This window comes from Mercenaria mercenaria, chromosome 13, assembly GCF_021730395.1.
Source record: "Mercenaria mercenaria strain notata chromosome 13, MADL_Memer_1, whole genome shotgun sequence".
NCBI classification, from domain to species: domain Eukaryota; kingdom Metazoa; phylum Mollusca; class Bivalvia; order Venerida; family Veneridae; genus Mercenaria; species Mercenaria mercenaria.
The window spans coordinates 70599272-70618398 of NC_069373.1; the positions used below are offsets into that span (position 1 = coordinate 70599272).

The following is a 19127-nucleotide window of genomic DNA, read 5'->3' on the forward strand; positions in this document are numbered from 1 at the left end:
GAACAACTTTGATGAAAAACAACTGGAGTAACTCTTCACTAATTCCATTAGTTTTGGTGAACAACATCCCACTAGGAGTTATGGCTATTGTAATCCATGTACAGGTAGAGACCAATTTTGTGCCGAAAAGTCATTCTATACCAATGAAGAAACATCAGCTGTGCTTAAAAATATGATCTTTTGAAATACAGACAGACATAAACGAGCTGCTCGCCCGAGGATAAAGTCTAAAGCTGATGTTCACTTGACAAAGGGGGGTCCCAGTTAGGTGTCTGCGCAAATGTTTTTTGATTTTCTTTATATTTTATGACAATATACCTACATGTATAAAGTTTCATTCACAAGTGTTACTGTTATCAGTTTTGACTTACTTTTATAGAAATTCACATTTAAAGTGGGTGGGGTAATTTGACATGTAACCAGCCAGGAACACAATCTCCGCCGCGTTTTTAAAAATGGTTCAAACTTTTTACCTGGAACATTCGTGATAAAATTACTATGCAATGGACATTTACACAACATGTTGCGTTTTAAATTGTCTTGAATACTTTTTTCAACACAGAGCCACAAAGTGGCCTAATCAAATTTACTGATTTTCAATAGACGAACTTCACCAAAAATCTAAAACATTTTTATTAGTTGAGATATTCAGGTGTTATTTTCAGCAGATATTGTAAGCTAAATAAACATTAAAATGACAATATATCAATACACTCTGATTAATATTGGAAGAGTGGTACACTCAAACTAGGGAAAAGTGGGTGGGGTAAATAAACTTTTGAAGCTAAACATCCGAAGCAACACAACTATAGGAATAATAATTTTGCAGTTCAAGACATGGCCTCAGATTATCTACTACTATCTTAATTATGTCCCTATGAGTGGTAGGGGCATATAGATTCGGTCTTGTCCGTGCATCCGTGCGTCTGAGCGTCCGTCCGTCGCACGAAGTTCTTGACGCAACTAGCTCAAAAAATATTTGATATAAATTGATGAAAAATTGCATGAGTCTTTATCGTGATATGTACTTGCGTACCTTCTAGTTTTTGTCTGACTCCGCCCCTTATTTCCAGAGTTATGGCCCCTGACACAGTCAAAAACACATATTTTCACCTTGTGACACGCCTAGTTCAGAAAGTATTTGATATAAATTGATAAAACCTTGTATGAATTTTAACCATGATATGAACTTGCGCACCTTTTATTTTTCTACGGTCTCTACACCCTTTTTCCAGAGTTTTGTCCCCTTAAATAGTCTAAAATGCACATTTTCACGTTGTGATGTGGATAGCGCAAAAAGTTTTTCATATAAATTGATGAAACCTTGCATGAATCATTAGCGTGATATGAACTTGAGCATCTCTTATTTTTCGCCTGACTCCGCCCCCTATTTCTAGAGTTATGGCCCCTGAAATAGTCAAAAAATGCACATTTTCACCTTGTTGTGCGCCTAGCTCAGAAACTATTTCATATAAATTGATGAAACCACGCACGAGTCTTTATCATGATATGAACTTGTGCACCTCCTATTTGTCGTCTGGTTCTGTCCCTTATTTCCAGAGTTATGGCCCCTGAAATGTTTCAAAATGCACATTTTCACCTAATGACGTGCCTAGCTCAGAAAGTTTGATGTAAATTCATGAAGCACTGCATGAGTCTTGATTATGATGTGACCTTGCACACTTGGCATTCTTCTTGAAAACCTTAGGGCTGATTACAGAGTTATGGCCCTTAAAATTGACAAAATAGTGGATGTTTTGTTTGTGATGCTCATAGTTCAAGAGGTATATGGCCAAGAATAATGAATCCTTTGTATAAAATGTTTGTTGAGGCTATATCCCCTTAAAACTGCAAACATGAATCATTGCCCCTTATTTGTGACAAATGTACCGTTGGGGGCTCACCATGTGTCCTACAGATACATTCTAGTTTTATTAAATACAGCCTTGGGTGATACACTTTCTGGAACTTATAGCGGCTTATTGAGTGCAACAGGTATATGTTCCTACCTGGAACTAACAATACCTAGATTGCTGTATGTTCCTGCTTTAGAACAAGTGTAGATAATGTGTTTGTTCCTTCCTTGAACTTACTTGATGGATTCCTTTTTAAAACTAACAGTGTCAAAGTACATTTAATGCAATTACATGTATAAGTATTTGTTCCTTCGTATAATAAAAGTACTTGAAGCTTGGTGCAGATTTATGTTTCTGACTAGAAATTAACGATCAATGTGTTATATACATTCAGGTAAATGACCACTGACAGCAGTGCCTGTACTGTATATTATATGCCCTATTGACAAACCAGATAGAATATTAAAACTACAGCATTAAAGCTACCAGTTAGAAGACCTATATTCTACTACATTGAAATTACAAATGCAGAAAATTTAATCTCAACTATAACAATACCATTCCTAATAATATACTGCCTCAGGCAAAACTTTTTGTTAAATATCTTGAGCTTTCAGGGTTAATTTTGTTTGTCTACATTTCATGTTCAAGGTCTATGCTTTTTTCCATGACACACATGTATATAGTGGACAAATTTGTGTTTAAGTTTATCACCCATGGCTGTATTTAATACAATTAAGAGGGTAGTAGACAATCTGAGACCATTGCTTAACACTGCAGAATTTTTGTTCCAATAATAGTGTCGCTTCGAATGTTTATTTACCCCACCCACTCATTCCCTGTTTGAGAGTGTACCTCTCAGTATTAATAAGAGTGTACTGATATACTGTCATTTTAATGTTTATTTAGCTTACAATATCTGCTGAAAATAACACCTGAATATTTCAACTAATAAAAAATGTTTTAGATTTTTGGTGAAGTTTGTCCGTTGAAAATCAATAAATTTGATCAGGCCACTTTGTGGCTCTGTGTTGAAAAAGGTATTCAAGACAATTTAAAACGCAACATGTTGTGTAAATGTCCATTGCATAGTTATTTTATCACGAAAGTTCCAGGTAAAAGTTTGAACTATTTTCAAAAAAACGACGGAAATTGTGTTCATGGCTGGTTACATGTCAAATTACCCCACCCTCTTTAAATGTGAATTTCTATAAGTCAAAACTGTTAACAGTAACACTTGTGAATGAAACTTAATACATGTAGGTATATTGTCATAAAATATAGAGAAAATCAAAAAACATTTTGGCGCAGACACCTAACTGGGACCCCCCCCCCCCCTCTCTCTCTTTGACCCGAATTAAGCTAGATCACACATTCATATGAAATGTCCACAGAAATAAACATTTGAAACGTTCAAATTTGACCCAAATTAAACTAGATCATTCATTCTTATTAAATGCCAATAGAAAGAAACAATTGAAAATTTCAACTGTGAACATAAGGTCTGTGCGAGGAACATCTACTGACCTTCTCTAGCACATATTCAAATGATATTGGAAGATACTATAAATCTCTGTGTGATCACTGAAATTTGGCTACAGTCGGATGGTGATGACGTTGTCAGGAGAGAATTGTCTTTGGGTTGTCACTGCTTTGATGATGTCCCTATACCCGACTGTAAAGGTGGAGGTCTAGCCCTATCATAGAGAAACAATCTCAAACAGTCAGAATGCCTAACAAAAATCTTTCAGTCCTTTGAATGTGCTGAAGTGTGTAGTCAATCGTTCATCCTCTACATCTTTGGTATATATTCGGAGAGACACGCAGTGACTAAGGCTATGTTCATAACAGAATTCACTGAGTTTCTTGAGCAAATAGCGACCAGATATGAGTTCCAGATGCTGTAAGGTGACTTAAAACATCTACATGGACAATAAGTCAGGTTGCTACACCAAACAAGTCCAGCAGTGTTTGAAATCTTTTGGACTAGTTCAACATGTCAATGCTCCAACTCATTCTGGTGGTCGCATACTTGACCTGATGAGCACAAAGCTAGAAGACAAACGTGTGAATGTCTCAGAACCTTTATCAGACAATTACATCTCTGACACTGCTTTGTTAGTTGTAACATTGAACAGTGTCGTCCTCCCTTGATCGGGAAAGAAAATAAATCTCGCAATTGGACATCTTACAAGCAGAATTCGGACAATTAAACAACATTGTAGTGAACTCGTCAAATGTCAATGATTTTGTGTCTGAATTCGCAAGAATCACGTCAGATATTGTTCAGAAACATGTCCCTCTAACGGAAAGAACTATTCTCTGTAGACCGACAGTTCCATGGTACCCAAGGCTACCTAAAACAGCTGAAACAATAGAAACAAATCTTAATAATTGACGAATCTGTCAAAGAAATTATATAGTGGTGTAAGAAACATTTATAGTGCTGAACTTTCTAGGGCCTAGAATGAGTATTACCAGACCAAGATTGGAGAAGCAGAAGGAAACATCAAAGCTATATGCTGTTACATCAGATTCACTGGGGAAGGTCGAAGGGCAATCTGCCCCAGTCCGCTCAATTTCCCATGATACTCTGCCGATAAATTATTCAAGTTGAGAAATGACCTTGGCAATATACCAAATGAAACACCCAGCAATGATAATTATTCCTACTCGAATTCACCTGTGATTATGAATACATTTACAGCGTTCAAACCACTTTCTGAAAACGATATTTTGAATCTTGTATATGCATCAAAATCTGCAACATGTGAACTTGATGAGATTCCAATTAAAACATTAAAGGAGCATTTTTCACAACTTGGTCCCGTTGTGAAGGAAATTGTAAATCGATCACTGCTGTCTGGTATGTTCCCCGAGGAGTGGAAAAGTGTTGTGATTAAACCTTTGTTGAAGAAAAAAGGTCTTCCGCTGGAACTGCAAAACTATTGTCCAGTGTCAAATTTAAAATTCCTCTCCAAAATTCTTGAAAAAGCTGCACTAAACCAAACCAAATAGCATATTGAATCTAACAATCTCCTCCAAGTTTACCAAACCAAAATGCATATAGAAAATATCATGGGGTTGAAATAGCAATGGTCAAAATGTAGAATGATCTTTTGGAAACAAGGAAACAAGGAAAAACTTGAGTGCAGCGTTCAATACCATCGATGTCCCGATACTGATTCAAATCCTTCAACATGAATTTGGTATGCATAGTACTCCCTTGAAATGGATCGAATTTTATCTCACGAACTGAACAATGAAAGTTTAAGTCGAACATTCAGCACCTGACACTGAGTCATTGAAGTTAGGTGTTTCGCAGGGTTTTTGAGCCGGACTGGTGATCTTTACCTTGTATATATCGGCTCTCAACCGAGTGGTGAAGAAATATCCAGCCAATCTCTTTGGATAGGCGGATGACCACAACATTGCGTTAAAAGTTCTCAAAATAAGACAACAGTTCTTCAACATATTGACAGTTGCCTCAATGAAATCATAGAATGGATGACAACCTTAATATTGACAATGAATAAGTCTTAAACTGAAATAATTATATATGGAACAAGACAACAGTTAGCGAAATTAAACATCACATGTGTAAACGTTGGTCAAGGTGACTGAAAAGGCGTCAATCATTTGTATGGTCCGTTTCATTAACAATGAGTGTGCTCTTGTTAAATACAAAATATTTGTAGTGATATGAAATAGTACATCTAAGTTCTAGAATCCTGTTCATATTTTGAATGTTTATGTTTTATTAAGAAATGAAATTATTGTTTTTCGGTGTCCATGCGAAATTAATGGATTTCCCGATCCTATTCTGTCGTTCATTTCGCATGAACACCGATAAAAATAGTTCCATTTCATATATCAAAATTATATTTCATTTCCAATTGTAAACTATATAATATTATGAATTGCATATAATTTGTAGCATTTAACATTAAAATCAGCTTCCCGGCCATTCTATTCACCAGACGTCATCTAAAGAACGTTCTCCCTGACTATACGCGGTCGTCAAAACAACGGTCTGTTATCACTATGCAGCGATGACGTAACTACCGTGCCTTTCCTTTTACTATTCATTAAGAAATGAACGTCAAAAGTTTCAATGGAAAAGAATAGGGCGAGTGTAAATATTTCAATGTATGTTGTGTAAAGTGCAATAGAATATTTTATAACATTTTGCGCTACATTAATGCTATGTATTTGTATCTGCATTTGTTTGCTGGTTCTGTTTATGAATAATTAAATGCTAATTTTCAAAACGCTTCAATAATTCTTAAATTACAATAAAAGCACGGTAACCTAGCATAATAAATAACTGAATACATAGTTTGATCTTTTCGCATATTTTCCGCCGTAATCTGATTTGAAATCCAAGAAAAAGACAGAAAAGATTCTTTTCCTACCTATCACAGACTAGCTTTTCTTGGAAAAATCTCAAAAGGATGGAAGGAACTTTCTTTTGGATTGTTTTGTGTTATATCCCTTTTTCTCAGATGTATTTAGCTGCGTTTTGCACTGTGGAAAGTTTAATGTTTGGTGGTAATCAGGAATTTGACGATAAAACTTGCCCAGCTGAGGATATCATTTTCACGGAGACGGCACCCAGCAAGATTGTTTGCGCCTACAAATGTTTCGAAAGTTCAGGCTGCAGAGGCTTCTCTTACAACACCGCTGATCTAATGTGCACGGGTTGTGATAAATTTTACGAAACAGAAACAAATCTTGTTGAAAAACTAGGCAGCGTATTTTTTGTCTCAATCATCAGTAAGTATATTTTAGCTAACTAGCATCTAGGCCTTTACCGTCCATCGTCCGCCGCCAAAGGTTCACAATAATCTTCAAACGATTTCCCGTGAACCACTTCAGGTATCAGACATGACGGTAATTTGCCGAAAAAAAACCCACAAAATTAAGAGTACCAGACTAGATTATCAAAGTAAGAATGACACACGCGCAAAGGCTTATTATGATAATTATACTCTCTCTCTTCTATGTTTATAGCTCGACTCTTCGAAGAATATGGAGAGCTATACTACTAATCCTGGCGTCGGCATCAGCGTTGGTTTAACACATCTGCGGATGTCTTTAAATTATTTTTGTACTTGTAGCATGTGTAAATGTTGAGTTCTGCTCAACCTGGGGCTGGAGGGCATAGACGGTAGCATGCATTTCCACTACCGTCCATGAACAGGCTCAATTAAACCGAGCCTGCAACATTTTCGTTTTTGTCGTGCTGAGCGACCTGTGGAGTTTCCACTTTTCTATTTTATAATGTCAAATATCTTAAACACTTTCAAAGATATTCAACTAAGAATTAGAATACTTGCATATAAGGACAACGTGCAGATGTATGGCAAGGGACATTACTCTGTCAGCAATATTTCAGATTTATGCCCCTTTTTAACTTAAAATTGGTTGAAATTATTCATAATGATAACTCTCTCTGCAATGCATTGATGCATTGGATTCAAACTTCACACATGTCTTTAGTGTCAGTAAATATAGTCACAGATCCAGGTCCTGGAAGTACGGAATCCTGTTGGGGCCATTTACAATGTCGCCGTCGCGTTTGCAGGGTTGACACACGACAACGCGAAGTGACATCGCGACATTACGAAGTGACATAGCGACAATGCGATATGACGCTCGACAACGCTAAGTGACATCGCGATATATCGTGCTTTTGAAAGGCGACATTTCACAGTGGATATCGCGACATTGTCGTTTGGGATTGTCGCCGTCGTTTGCGATTGTCGGGTGTCACTTCGTAATGTCGCTATGTCACTTCGCGTTGTCGTGTGTCGACCCCACAAACGCGACGGCGACATTATAACTGGCCCCAACAGGATTCCGTATGGAAGTCTAACTTGTATTTTAACAAAATTGTATGCCTTTTTATACTCATGTGTTAATACAGAGTAAAATTTTCTGCCTTTGTAACTATTACGGGCTTTTGCATTAAATTTAACACATGTTTTGGGGTCATTGCTCTGAATTGTATCTTAACGGAATTATACCTCTTTGTCTACTTAGTTCATCTTGAGACTTTGCATGCAACTTAAAAATTTTCTAATTATTAGGACTATTAGATTGAGATTTCAAAGCTATGTTAAGGGTCAGAATATAAGGTCGCATTTCTTGGACTTTTATTCTAACAGAACTATGCCCCTTTTCTACTTAATGTGTAAATATTGTATACACATTTCTGCCATTGTAAGTACTTGTAAATTACAACAGGTTTTGTACTTTTGACCCTTACACACAGCTGACACAGCTGTTACAGAACTATTATTAAATCCATTTTACTGACAAGCCTTTGAATAGTCGAGCGCGCTTTCGCTTTACTTCTCTCATTAATCTCATGTTGTGTAGCGTTTGAAGAAATTCTATTGGTAGATTTACAAACGTTGATTTGGAAACAAAAAAAAAAGCGTGTATAAAACATTTTTCTAACATATAATTAGAATAAAACTATTTTGTATCCAAATTTTTCAAGACAGGACTAGTACTAAAACTGGTACTAAAACTGTTTTGGCATGGTCAACCAACGACCTTCCGTAAATCAGCAAAATGGCTTCCTCACATGAAGAATTTTACACCCTAAGCGGGCTTTGCATCCAAATCAGTGAGGTACTAGTGTTTCGAAGCCAGCGACATTAACAAACCGGCTACGTAGACCCCTGGACATATTTTGGGACGAACACTTATCCGGTAGTCCAATTTGGTTGTTCAGCTATGTAAAAGTATAAATACAGTTTCATATCGTTTACTGTACAAACTGCTGTTAAGTTACCATTTTCAGTTTTATATTATTTTCATGCATTTGAAAAAGAAGCGTATAGGAAATGCACGCCCTGTGAAATTGATTGTCCATTTATTCGTAACCCTCTCTGTCTCAGTTGTAACGTGATCTAAACGCTTCAACGATGAAACTTTTCACATATGTGATAATGATTAAAAATATTGTAACGTTCAAATGTCAGGTTAAGGCTCTTGGCTTTGGTTAAAGGATTTTCTATACCTTGCGCATATTTGGTACTGGAACTCTGGTTGTGTTGAAATGTCGTTAGTACTGAGTGTTTGGCCCTTACTTTATTATACTGCCCATCGTTAAATGTAAGTTCTTTCTTTAAACTTATCCATCATATTATGGATCGTGTATTACAGACTACATGCCTGTTACTTACTTGAGGTATACCTGCAAAATCGTTCAGATCATTTTTTTGCAATTATTTTGAATATTTGAATTTCTCAGTACATGTCTGAAAAGGTTCATAAGTGTGTGACCTATCCATTTGTCAGTCCTTCTTGTTGGCCACATAATCTCTAGAGGTTTATTACACTGCAAAAACAAAATATTCTGAGAACACGTGTTTGTCAAACGCAGTTTTTGTTTCAGTAAAAATGGAGAAAAGAACAAATTGCAATGCTGGATGGATTCAGACTTTGTGTCAAAACAATTACTAGCTTTAATAATCTATAAGTTACGGCGCCGCAGAACAAATTTTAAGGATGGGTATATTTTCCAAGCTGTTGAGAATATCGCATTAAAATTTAAATTGACACTATGGTTTTTCACAATGGAAGAACGGGTTTAATTTTCCAGACTGTCGAGTATATCTCATCGAATATTACATTTAAACTATGCTTTTTTCACAATGGAAGAACGATTTTAATAACATAAAAGTAATTTGTTGTAAATGCAAATTGATTATTTCTTGCAGCGTGTGGAATGTTGAGTAATCCAGCAAATAGTAATGTTTCCCAGACAGGAACCACGTACCTTGAAACAGCGACATACGTTTGTAATACCGGCTATGAGCAGACTGGAGGAAGTTCAATACGCACATGTCAGGCAGATGGTACATGGAGTGGTAGTGAACTTGTCTGCACTATTGAAGGTGTGTTTGGTAGTGGACAGCATGTGCTTTGAAATGTTTGTTTTACATCCACACTTCTAGTAGTCATTTTGCTTTGCTTTTCATTTTTTATTTTTAGCCTACTCAACTTCCGGACAGCATGGCGATTGTGCATTTTATATTTTGTTTGAAATTCGTTACAGGTGATAGACAGCATATGCTTTCCAATGATTATTACCTCGACTTACGTGGTGGTTTTTCCACTGACCGTTCCAAGGCAATGCCCCACTGTGTTCCTGTATTTGTTTGTTTTGTACTAGCTCTTGTGTGTGTGTGTGTGTGCGTGTGTGTGTCTGTGCGCGCGCGTGCATGCGTGCGTGTGTGTGTGTGCGAGTCTTGTTCATGTGTGCCTTTGGGGAGGCTGCGTTTTTGGTACGTGGCTTTCCCTGTTGGATATTCTTCCTTGTTGTTACGATAATGAACAGCATGTGCATAGTTTGGTTAATGATAGACAGCATGTGCTTTTCGATGTTTGGTACTTTCACTTAACAATTTCGTGGATAAGGAATCAAATAATTCTAGTTCCGTCCTACCGAAATACGTTTATTTATGGATAATATCATAAACTGTCATATGGGCCCGGTATCGCCTTTCTGAATAACGAGGGAAAATAAAGATGAAATTTTAACTAAAATAAAAATGTAAAATTTATCAGTGACATATTTATCACAGATTGTGGTCCGCTATCATCTCCAGCCGGAGGGACAGTACATTATACGGCTTCTACCTATCTACAGACTGCTACATACTCGTGTAGTACAGAGTACCGGCAAATTGGAGGTGATGTATCCCGTACCTGTCATGCAGGAGGAGTGTGGAATGGAACTGAAATTATTTGCCAGATTTACAGTAGGTTTTGTTTAAATTTTATTACATAACATAAAATAGTAGAAAAGTAGTAAAAATTCATATGTTGCCATCTAGACGCCACGTCTGCTTCCTGGAATGGTTTCCGGGTGCTTAGTGTGCTACAATTTAGGATTATTTCATATAGACTGGGATTATTTGTTATAGATTATAATTATTTGATTCACAAAATCTGTACAAATATCCTTTGGAAGCAAAGAATGCAACCAAGAAGAATAATAGCAGACTCGGTTTGATTGAGTCTGTTCATGAGAGGTAATGAAATGTCCAACACCTCTCACGCCCCTAGCACCGGCTTAAGTGGAACTCTATTACACATATGTTGAATGAACTCCATCATCCCAAAGGACCAGAAAATAAGTCCGGGATAATTTACTAAAGGTCTGCATTATCTGCAATAGATTGGGATTAATTGCTGAAATTAGGGATTGTTTACTACAGACTATGATTATCTGCCATAGACCAGGATTATTGGCTGAAGTTTCGAATTATCTGCACTAGACTTGGATTATTTGCTGAAGCCTGTGGTAACATGCTATAGACTCAAGGATTATCCGCTATATATTGTGATTATTTGCTGAATTTTGGGATAATCTGCGATAGGTCTGGATAATTTGCTTAAGTCTGGGATTGTTTGCTAGCGATAGTGAATATCTGCTTTTTGCTACAGTGTCTTATTAATTTCTGTAGAATAGCGTGTATACTTTAACACTCTTACAACATGAACTTTTAAGTGTACGTTATTTAGAAGAAAATAAAGCACTGTACAATGAAATATATAATGGAAGAAAAACTATAAAAGGATGAGTGTGTGGAGGAGATGGTGGCGGAGGTGTTTCGGGGCAACTAGCATGTTTGTTTTTCTCCATGGAAGACCTGGATGGCTTTGTTCGCCCCAGTTAATGTCTTGATAATACGTCTGTGCCAATAAGCTCCCATAATAATATTCTTCATTCTATAATTACATTGTAATTATTAAGTTTGCTTGGAAATAGTTCATTGTGTTTCATATGTCAAGTGTAGCGTATTTTCATGGATTTATATACAGAACCCAACGAATATCTTCTAAATACTTCCATTTTGTACTCTTCTAAACAGGAGGGACTTGTTAATATTCATTTCATCATTTACGCCACCATTGGGTTCTTTATATACTTTGATGTTCTGCTGTTCATGTCATTGTTTCAGACACGAAAGAAATTATTGGATTGTTATATTACAGCATGTGCGACGCTAACTGACCCAAGTGATGGAACTGTGACAGCAACTGGTAACAGCTTTGGAAACACCGCTACTTTCAGTTGTGATCCAGGATATGATTTGATAGGAAGCAGCTTATTGACATGTGGAACGGGAAGCTGGGACGATGGTGCACCAACCTGTACTAAAAAGGGTATGTGTGAATGCCCTCGTGTTTAAATCCTGTGCACCCTGACACTTAACCGTGGTAATTTAGACGGTAAATCACGAGGTCTATTGCATTTTTGTATTATATCTACAAGAGCATCTTTATGTTATACATTACACACCTTCTGTTGCCTTTACGTATGTTAGGGTTTCACCTGGCGGGGATTACTTTATTTACAGTCTTGTGACTTTGGAACATCGTGAGTGTAAGAGTGAGGTAAGGTGCACCATAAACCTGTTTAATCTCCCCAGTGGTAGTTTTGCCACTGACCGTTCCAAGGTGGTGCCCCACTGTGTTCCTGTATTCGTTTGATTTGTCCTTTTGTGTTTAATTTGTGTGTGTGGTGTGCGAGAGTTGTTCTTTGTGCCTTTGAGGAGGCTGCGTTTTTGGAACGTGGCTTTCCCTGTTCTGTTGGATATTCTTCCTTATTTTTTTACTCATTTAAATTCTTACATATTTAGTAAAATATTAAATACGATTAAAATCATGCTGGACATGATTTGTGATACGAAAAGTGAATAAACGGATGTCATGTTCCAACTGTGCGTCATAATTGACGTCATCTTGTACTCTCATCGCACGGCAAATGAAGCCATATTAGAATGTTTTCTAAAAATAATGGTTTATTACCCTGTCATAGCTGTGCGAGAGAATTTTATCGTACATCCAGGGAGTAATACTAAGTCGGCGTTTTTAATGATTTTTGTTTTGTAATTGTACGGTTATTAATTATTACGTATCCCAGCAGAATAAAAAATGTTTGAAAATATGATTCCATGTTTATTGTTGTTTTCGTACTGTTTCCGAAATTGTAAGTAATTGCCGCCGATTGAAAACTTTATCGGAAAGAATAATGACTAGTATTTTAACTACAATGCCTCCGTGGCCGAGTGGTTAAGGTCGCTGACTTCAAATCACTTGCCCCTCATCGATGTGGATTCGAGCCTCACTCAGGGCGTTGAATTCTTCATGTGAGGAAGCCATCCAGCTGGCTTAAGGAAGATCGGTGGTTCTACCCAGGTGCCCGCTCCTGATGAAATAATGCACGGAGGGGCACCTGGGGTCTTCCTCCACCATTAAAGTTGGAATGTCGCCATATGACGTATCATGTGTCGGTGCGACGTTAAAAAAAATTGAAGAGATTATTATGGTAATACGGAGGCCGTCGCCTGCATTCTTGATTTCGCTTTACTACGTGATATTCACTGTGTCTGAGATTTCTAGCCGTAGCAAGTGTAATAATCAGCGTCTTTACTTCACCTTTTAATAAAACATAAATAAAACCTCAATGCGTTTCCCTGCCTCTATGACGTCATGGATCTGGAACTGATAAACTGGAACGATGTTCACATTCAGTAGCAAAGGATAACGACGGATTGGAGAAGCAAAGGAGGACGATGAATTGGCGAAGCAAAGGACGACGACGGATTGGAATAGCAAAGGTCGACGACGGATTGGAGTAGCAAAGGATGACGACGGTTTGGACAGCCATAGGACGACGACGTATTGGATAGGCAAAGGACGACGACGGATTGGAATAGCACAGGACGACAACGTATTGGTGTAGCAAAGGACGACGACGAATTGGAATAGCAAAGGAGACGACGGGTTGGAGTAGCAAAAGATGACGACGGTTCGGAGAGACAAAAGACGACGACGTATTGGAGAGGCAAAGGACGACGACGATGGTTTGGAGAGGCAAAAGATCTCGCCGTATTAAAACTTGTTTTTAAACCTGTGGTAACCCTTTACTTCTATTTTTTGTTTGGTCCTTTTAAGGGATTTGAGAGCGTTGATCGTGTGCCGAAAGGAAAGAATACAAATTAATTTGTGGACATGTTCCGAGAGATAGGCGAGCGCCCAGGGAGCATACAATGATAGACATTAACAATTGTCATTTTTATTTTAATTTTCTAGTTGATTGTGGTGAACCATCTGTCTCGGACAGTCACGTGGTTCTCGGAACAGTTGGTGGTAATACACAATCCGGAGCTGAAGTGTCCTTCAGTTGTACTCCGTGCACGTTTTTTCCTGACATGGAACCAGCTGTGATCACGTGTCAGGCTAATGCCACGTGGAGTATACCAGTGTGCGTTTATGGTAAGTGATATCTTAGGGATACAGCCAGGCTACCATAACTTATCATAGCTGCTTGAAGAATAACACATTTTGCGACTTAAATTGTAACTGTCATAAGCGTACCACGAAATTCAAATTAAATATATACATCCAGGTTATAGTTAGCATCTAGTGCTCATCAACAGTAGTAAGTAACAAAACGATCATATGTCATGTAAGGAAATAAAAAAAAGTCTGAGTGAAATTTGTGCATATAGCATGCATGCGTGCGTGTGTGTCCACTTTGCACTAACATATTGTGAGTTTTACCTGAGCAATAGGCGGTCGCACTCGCCTCGGTCAATAGTTTTCTGATAAGAGTTAACAGTCATTTTCTTAGAAATTGAACAAACACAAAGTCACTAACATAGATACAAAAAAAAATAACACTTTTAAACATAATTATTCAAATTTAAAACTTTGGTATCACATCTAGACTGAAATAGTTTTTAAAAAATGACACAAGGAATGAAAACGAGATGCAGAAGTTTGCGCGGAACAAGAAGTGTGCGGGGGCGGTGGGTCTTTTTTCTGTGGATGTACATGGATTTTGTCCCTTTTCAGATAGGCACATTATTGACTACTTTATATAAATAAACACAAAGTTTAGCTTTATAAACATCTGATTTACTGTTTTATTTCCAGAATGATTTTAATTTTCAACTTTATGTCAAGAATAATAAAGAACATCTATACAAATAAATAATAGTCATAACTCCATGGTTCAGAAATTGCTACTTTCAATATTGAACGTGAACTTGCACAGTTAAGACTAATACCGGGAGATAATCGTAAACAATGGGTTCAGTAATAATTTCTTCTATGTAAATCAATCAGCAAACTTTTGACAAATATATCGGTAAGCAATTATTGAAAATAAAACTGAAAGAAATTTGTATGCTACATGTTCATACCAAAGACGTGGTTGGCATTTATAGACAAAGGCATAATGACGCTTTCGAGACAAAATGGAAACATCTTAACCTATGTCTCCACATGAAATCCGGCATGAGTTTTAAATTTAAAATATATATTTACATGTCAATTAGTTTTGTAATATTGTTTCATTTACAGGTCCAGATGTTGGAAGACTTCCGAGTGAGTAATAACAAAAAATACATATATTATCTTTTATTTAATCCTAGACTAATAAATTGTCATCTTGGTGACAGAAATGTGAATGATATATATAAAATGTTCCCAATATAAATTGTTTCATTATGTATGCATTTTTTGTCAAAATTTATGCCTGTTTAAATATTCATGAATTCGGTACAAATTCCATTATCATATATGGAAGTAAACTGGCCTCATTGCCAAAGTAGATGCCATTACTGGGCAAAAGACTGTTAAGACACAGTATTGAATGGTGTTAAGTGCTGTGTGGCGGCCGTAAAATGTCGCCCCGACTTCATCTCAGTGTTGTTATATTTTCTGGTCCTTCGGGATCATTGATTTCAACTCATTTAGATTTGAAGATTGACTACTGCTTAAGCCGGTGCTAGGGGGCGTGGGCAAAGTTGCTTTTTCCATTACTGCCCATGAACAGACTAAATCAAACCGAGTCTGCAATTTTCACTATTTGCTTTGTTCTCGGTGCTTCCGAGGAATCTACTTTCCAGATTTTATTCTCTTGATCTACTGAAGGTCCCCACTACAATAAAACCTGCTTATTAAGGCCACTTATTCTTATTCACGTTAAGCCATTTATAGTTTAAATCATATGTATAGAGCGACCATCTGTTACCAAAATCCACATTTTTCATTAAGAAAGGAGGGTCTTTATCCCTTACCATGCTAAATTTCTATAATGAACTTGATCATCTTTCAATTTGGACAGTATCATTAACTGTTAAAAGGGGTGCCTACCAAAACATACTGACTGAACGGCGAACAGTGCAGAGTTTGATCAGACTGTTCGGATGTGCAGGCTGATCATGATCTACACTGGTCGCAAAGGTAGAATCAATCGTGTCCAGCATGCTAAGGGGTAAAGACATATTGACTGTAAAGTCAGTTTCAAACTAACCAGAAATGTACTGTGTTCCATTTGGACAGTCGAGATTTTATTCCCGAAATCCATCTCGAAAGTCGAAATCACGAAACTGCGATGATGAAAATCGACACCACGATGGTGAAAGTCGAAATCACGATGGCGAAAACACGAAACTACGATGGTGAAAGTTGAAATTACGAAACCACGATGACGAAAACGCGGTTTCATTTCGTATTTTTACCACCGTGGTTTCGTGTTTTCATCATCATGGTTTCGACTTTCATCATCGAACTTTCGACTTTCACTATCGTGCTTTCAACTTTAAGTGGTGAGAGAGTTGAAACAACGTTGATGAAAGTCGAAAACGAAACTACGATGGTGAAAGTCGAAATCCCGAAGCCATAATGATGAAAACGCGATATCGTTTCGCATTTTCAACATCGATGTTTCGTGTTTTCATCCTCGTGGTTCGACTTTCACCATCGCACTTTCGACTTTCAGTCGTTAAATTCGGTACCCTGATAATAAAAGTCGGAAAGTGAAAGTCGAAACCACGATGATGACAGTGGAAATAACGATGGTGAATACGCGAAATGGTATCGCGTTTTCATCATCGTGGATTTGTGATTTCGACTTTCACCACCATAGTTTCGAGTTTTCACCATCGTGATTTCGACTTTCATAATCGTGTTTTCGAGTTTTATCATTGCAGTTTCGTGATTTCGACTTTCGGGATATGGGGTTTAGAAATAAAAATATCAATGGTCCAAACGGAACACCGTAGGAAAGAGTATAAACAATTTTTTTATGTTTTGTCATCTGTCGTTCATAGATGTATTAAAGAAGGTGTTTTGTTGGGTTTTACGTCGCGACGACACAATTATAGGTCATATGGCGACTTTCCAGCTTTGATGATGGAGGAAGACCCCAGGTGCCCCTCCGTGCATTATTTCATCTCGAGCGGGCATCTGGGTAGAACCACAGACCTTCGGTAGGACAGCTGAATGGCTTCCTCACATGAAGAATTCAACGCCCCGAGTGAGGATCGAACCCACATCGGTGAGGGGCAAGTGTTTCAAAGTAAGCGATCCTACCCACTCACCCATGGAGGCCCCCCTTTAAAGAAGGTACTTACATGTATACTGTATTATCTTTTACTTTATCTAGATCTGTGTTACATTCATCTATTACTTATTAATCTGATTAAAAAAATCGTGATCTTTCAGATGGTCAGCTGATCCCTGCTGGAGCTATAGGTAAACATTAGCACGTGCTAGTAACAATACATGGGCCACGGTTTTATATACACTGTTGTATTTAATACGTTAAAATATACTATATAGTGTAACAGTATGCCTGTGAAACACAGTCCAAATGGTTAAGTATAAAGCGCGGGTATTTCAGAACCATTTTTATCATCAGTCGCACACCTGTTTTGCAAGAAAAGTACTCTTATTTCAGAAAAGAACTGGAAAGGGATATTTCTATAGTACAGTTCATTAAATGTAAAAAAATATATATATATATATAAGTTTTCTTCCTGGCTTTCTTGGACGACCAGTGTTTGCTTTTTGGTCAGTAAGTTACTAAACATGCAGCTATGTTGATGTATTGCAACCAAACTTGGTATATACGTAGACTGCAAAAAAGATCAAATTTCAAGGACATTTGCATTTTGGGATAAGTTAAAGTCTAGGTCACTGCCACAAAATAGGAATAGGTAAATTAGATTTTAACAAACGCTAAACATGAAGTATTGCAGTCAAAAATAAAGCATAAGTAGCTTGTATTTTGTTTGTTAACTATGTCCACTAGATGTTTGTCTCTAAAAGTTTAATTTACTCACGCTAAAGCTGTGAGTAAGTCAATTATTCTCTAATCTCAATTACCTTCAACAAGACTAAAAAGAAACAATAAAAGTAGGAATAAGGTATATAACTGGCAGCATAAAAGTGTACAATTGTTCGCGAAGTAAATTATATTTCAACAATCGATTTAATGTTCTTCGTATGGTTCCAAGCGATCTAGTATCCGGGTAAATTTGACACGAGACTAAAAGTAAATTTAATCATGTTGTTAAGATAAATGTTTCAAGTTTGCGTAAAACACAGGCGTGAATAATTAATAAAATCTCTAATTTTATCTGGTGTTTAAGATTTTATTAGAAAAAACATCACCAGAACCAAACAGATACAACCAAAATTGTAGCTTTACAACTAATAATCGGATTGATTTACTTAGAAAAAACAAGCACACATTATATATATTCAAAACTTAACATAACCTGTGTAGAATAGTAAACATAAACCAAAAACAACGTTTATTTTATAATAAAATAAACTTAATATTCTAGAAAAGCGATTTTCAGGCCAGTTTGTTTCATTGAAGCAAGCTATAACTAAAATACAAGCACCAACATACATCATGGGAGAGAGGGGAGGGCGGGTACAGACTGTTTGCTGCCAATCATAAACCTCGAGTGGTGAGAACAATATCAGTTCACACTTATATACGCCGAAATATTTCACGAAATTAACGTGACAAAGAGCGCCGAAATATACTTGCATAAACTTCAGACCAAACTAGTACTGGGATAAACTACCAAGAAAAGTAATTTCGAAACGCGAATAATTTTATTCAATTAGGTGTGATAATTACATTTAATTTCAAAGTTCACCTGTGATATGCAAATTAATTGTGATGTTATCGAAGTTTTATTTCAGTGTCTTTTAAGTTTGCCTCTCTGTGTCATGCCACCAATGCTTATAGATAATTAGATTTGTATCGAGAAATTTGTACGAGTTCTACAGCGGAAATATTGCGCGTCTTTAGGAGGGCAATATTATTCCGCCAAAAGAACGAGTGCATATTTCTGGATGCAACGCTAATAATCTTTTTATTACATATGCATCTAAACTTAAAATTATTGTATAAATGATAATTATTTGTTA

General features: G+C 36.9%; 1 protein-coding gene across 2 annotated transcripts in view; it reads left to right on the forward strand.

The window, feature by feature from the left end:
- LOC123529505 (P-selectin-like) overlaps positions 1–19127 on the forward strand; it is a 90268-nt gene that overhangs the window by 67514 nt on the left and 3627 nt on the right. The window contains exons 1-7 of one of the 2 annotated variants that reach the window (XM_053522205.1): positions 6059–6632; positions 9593–9769; positions 10460–10636; positions 11877–12047; positions 13980–14162; positions 15255–15278; positions 17403–17432. In XM_053522205.1, the coding sequence (XP_053378180.1) occupies positions 6311–6632; positions 9593–9769; positions 10460–10636; positions 11877–12047; positions 13980–14162; positions 15255–15278; positions 17403–17432 (1084 nt within the window). In that variant the 5' untranslated portion in view covers positions 6059–6310. Of the gene's footprint in view, positions 1–6058; positions 6633–9592; positions 9770–10459; positions 10637–11876; positions 12048–13979; positions 14163–15254; positions 15279–17402; positions 17433–19127 lie in introns of those variants that run through there. The other variant, XM_053522206.1, reaches the window with a different exon arrangement.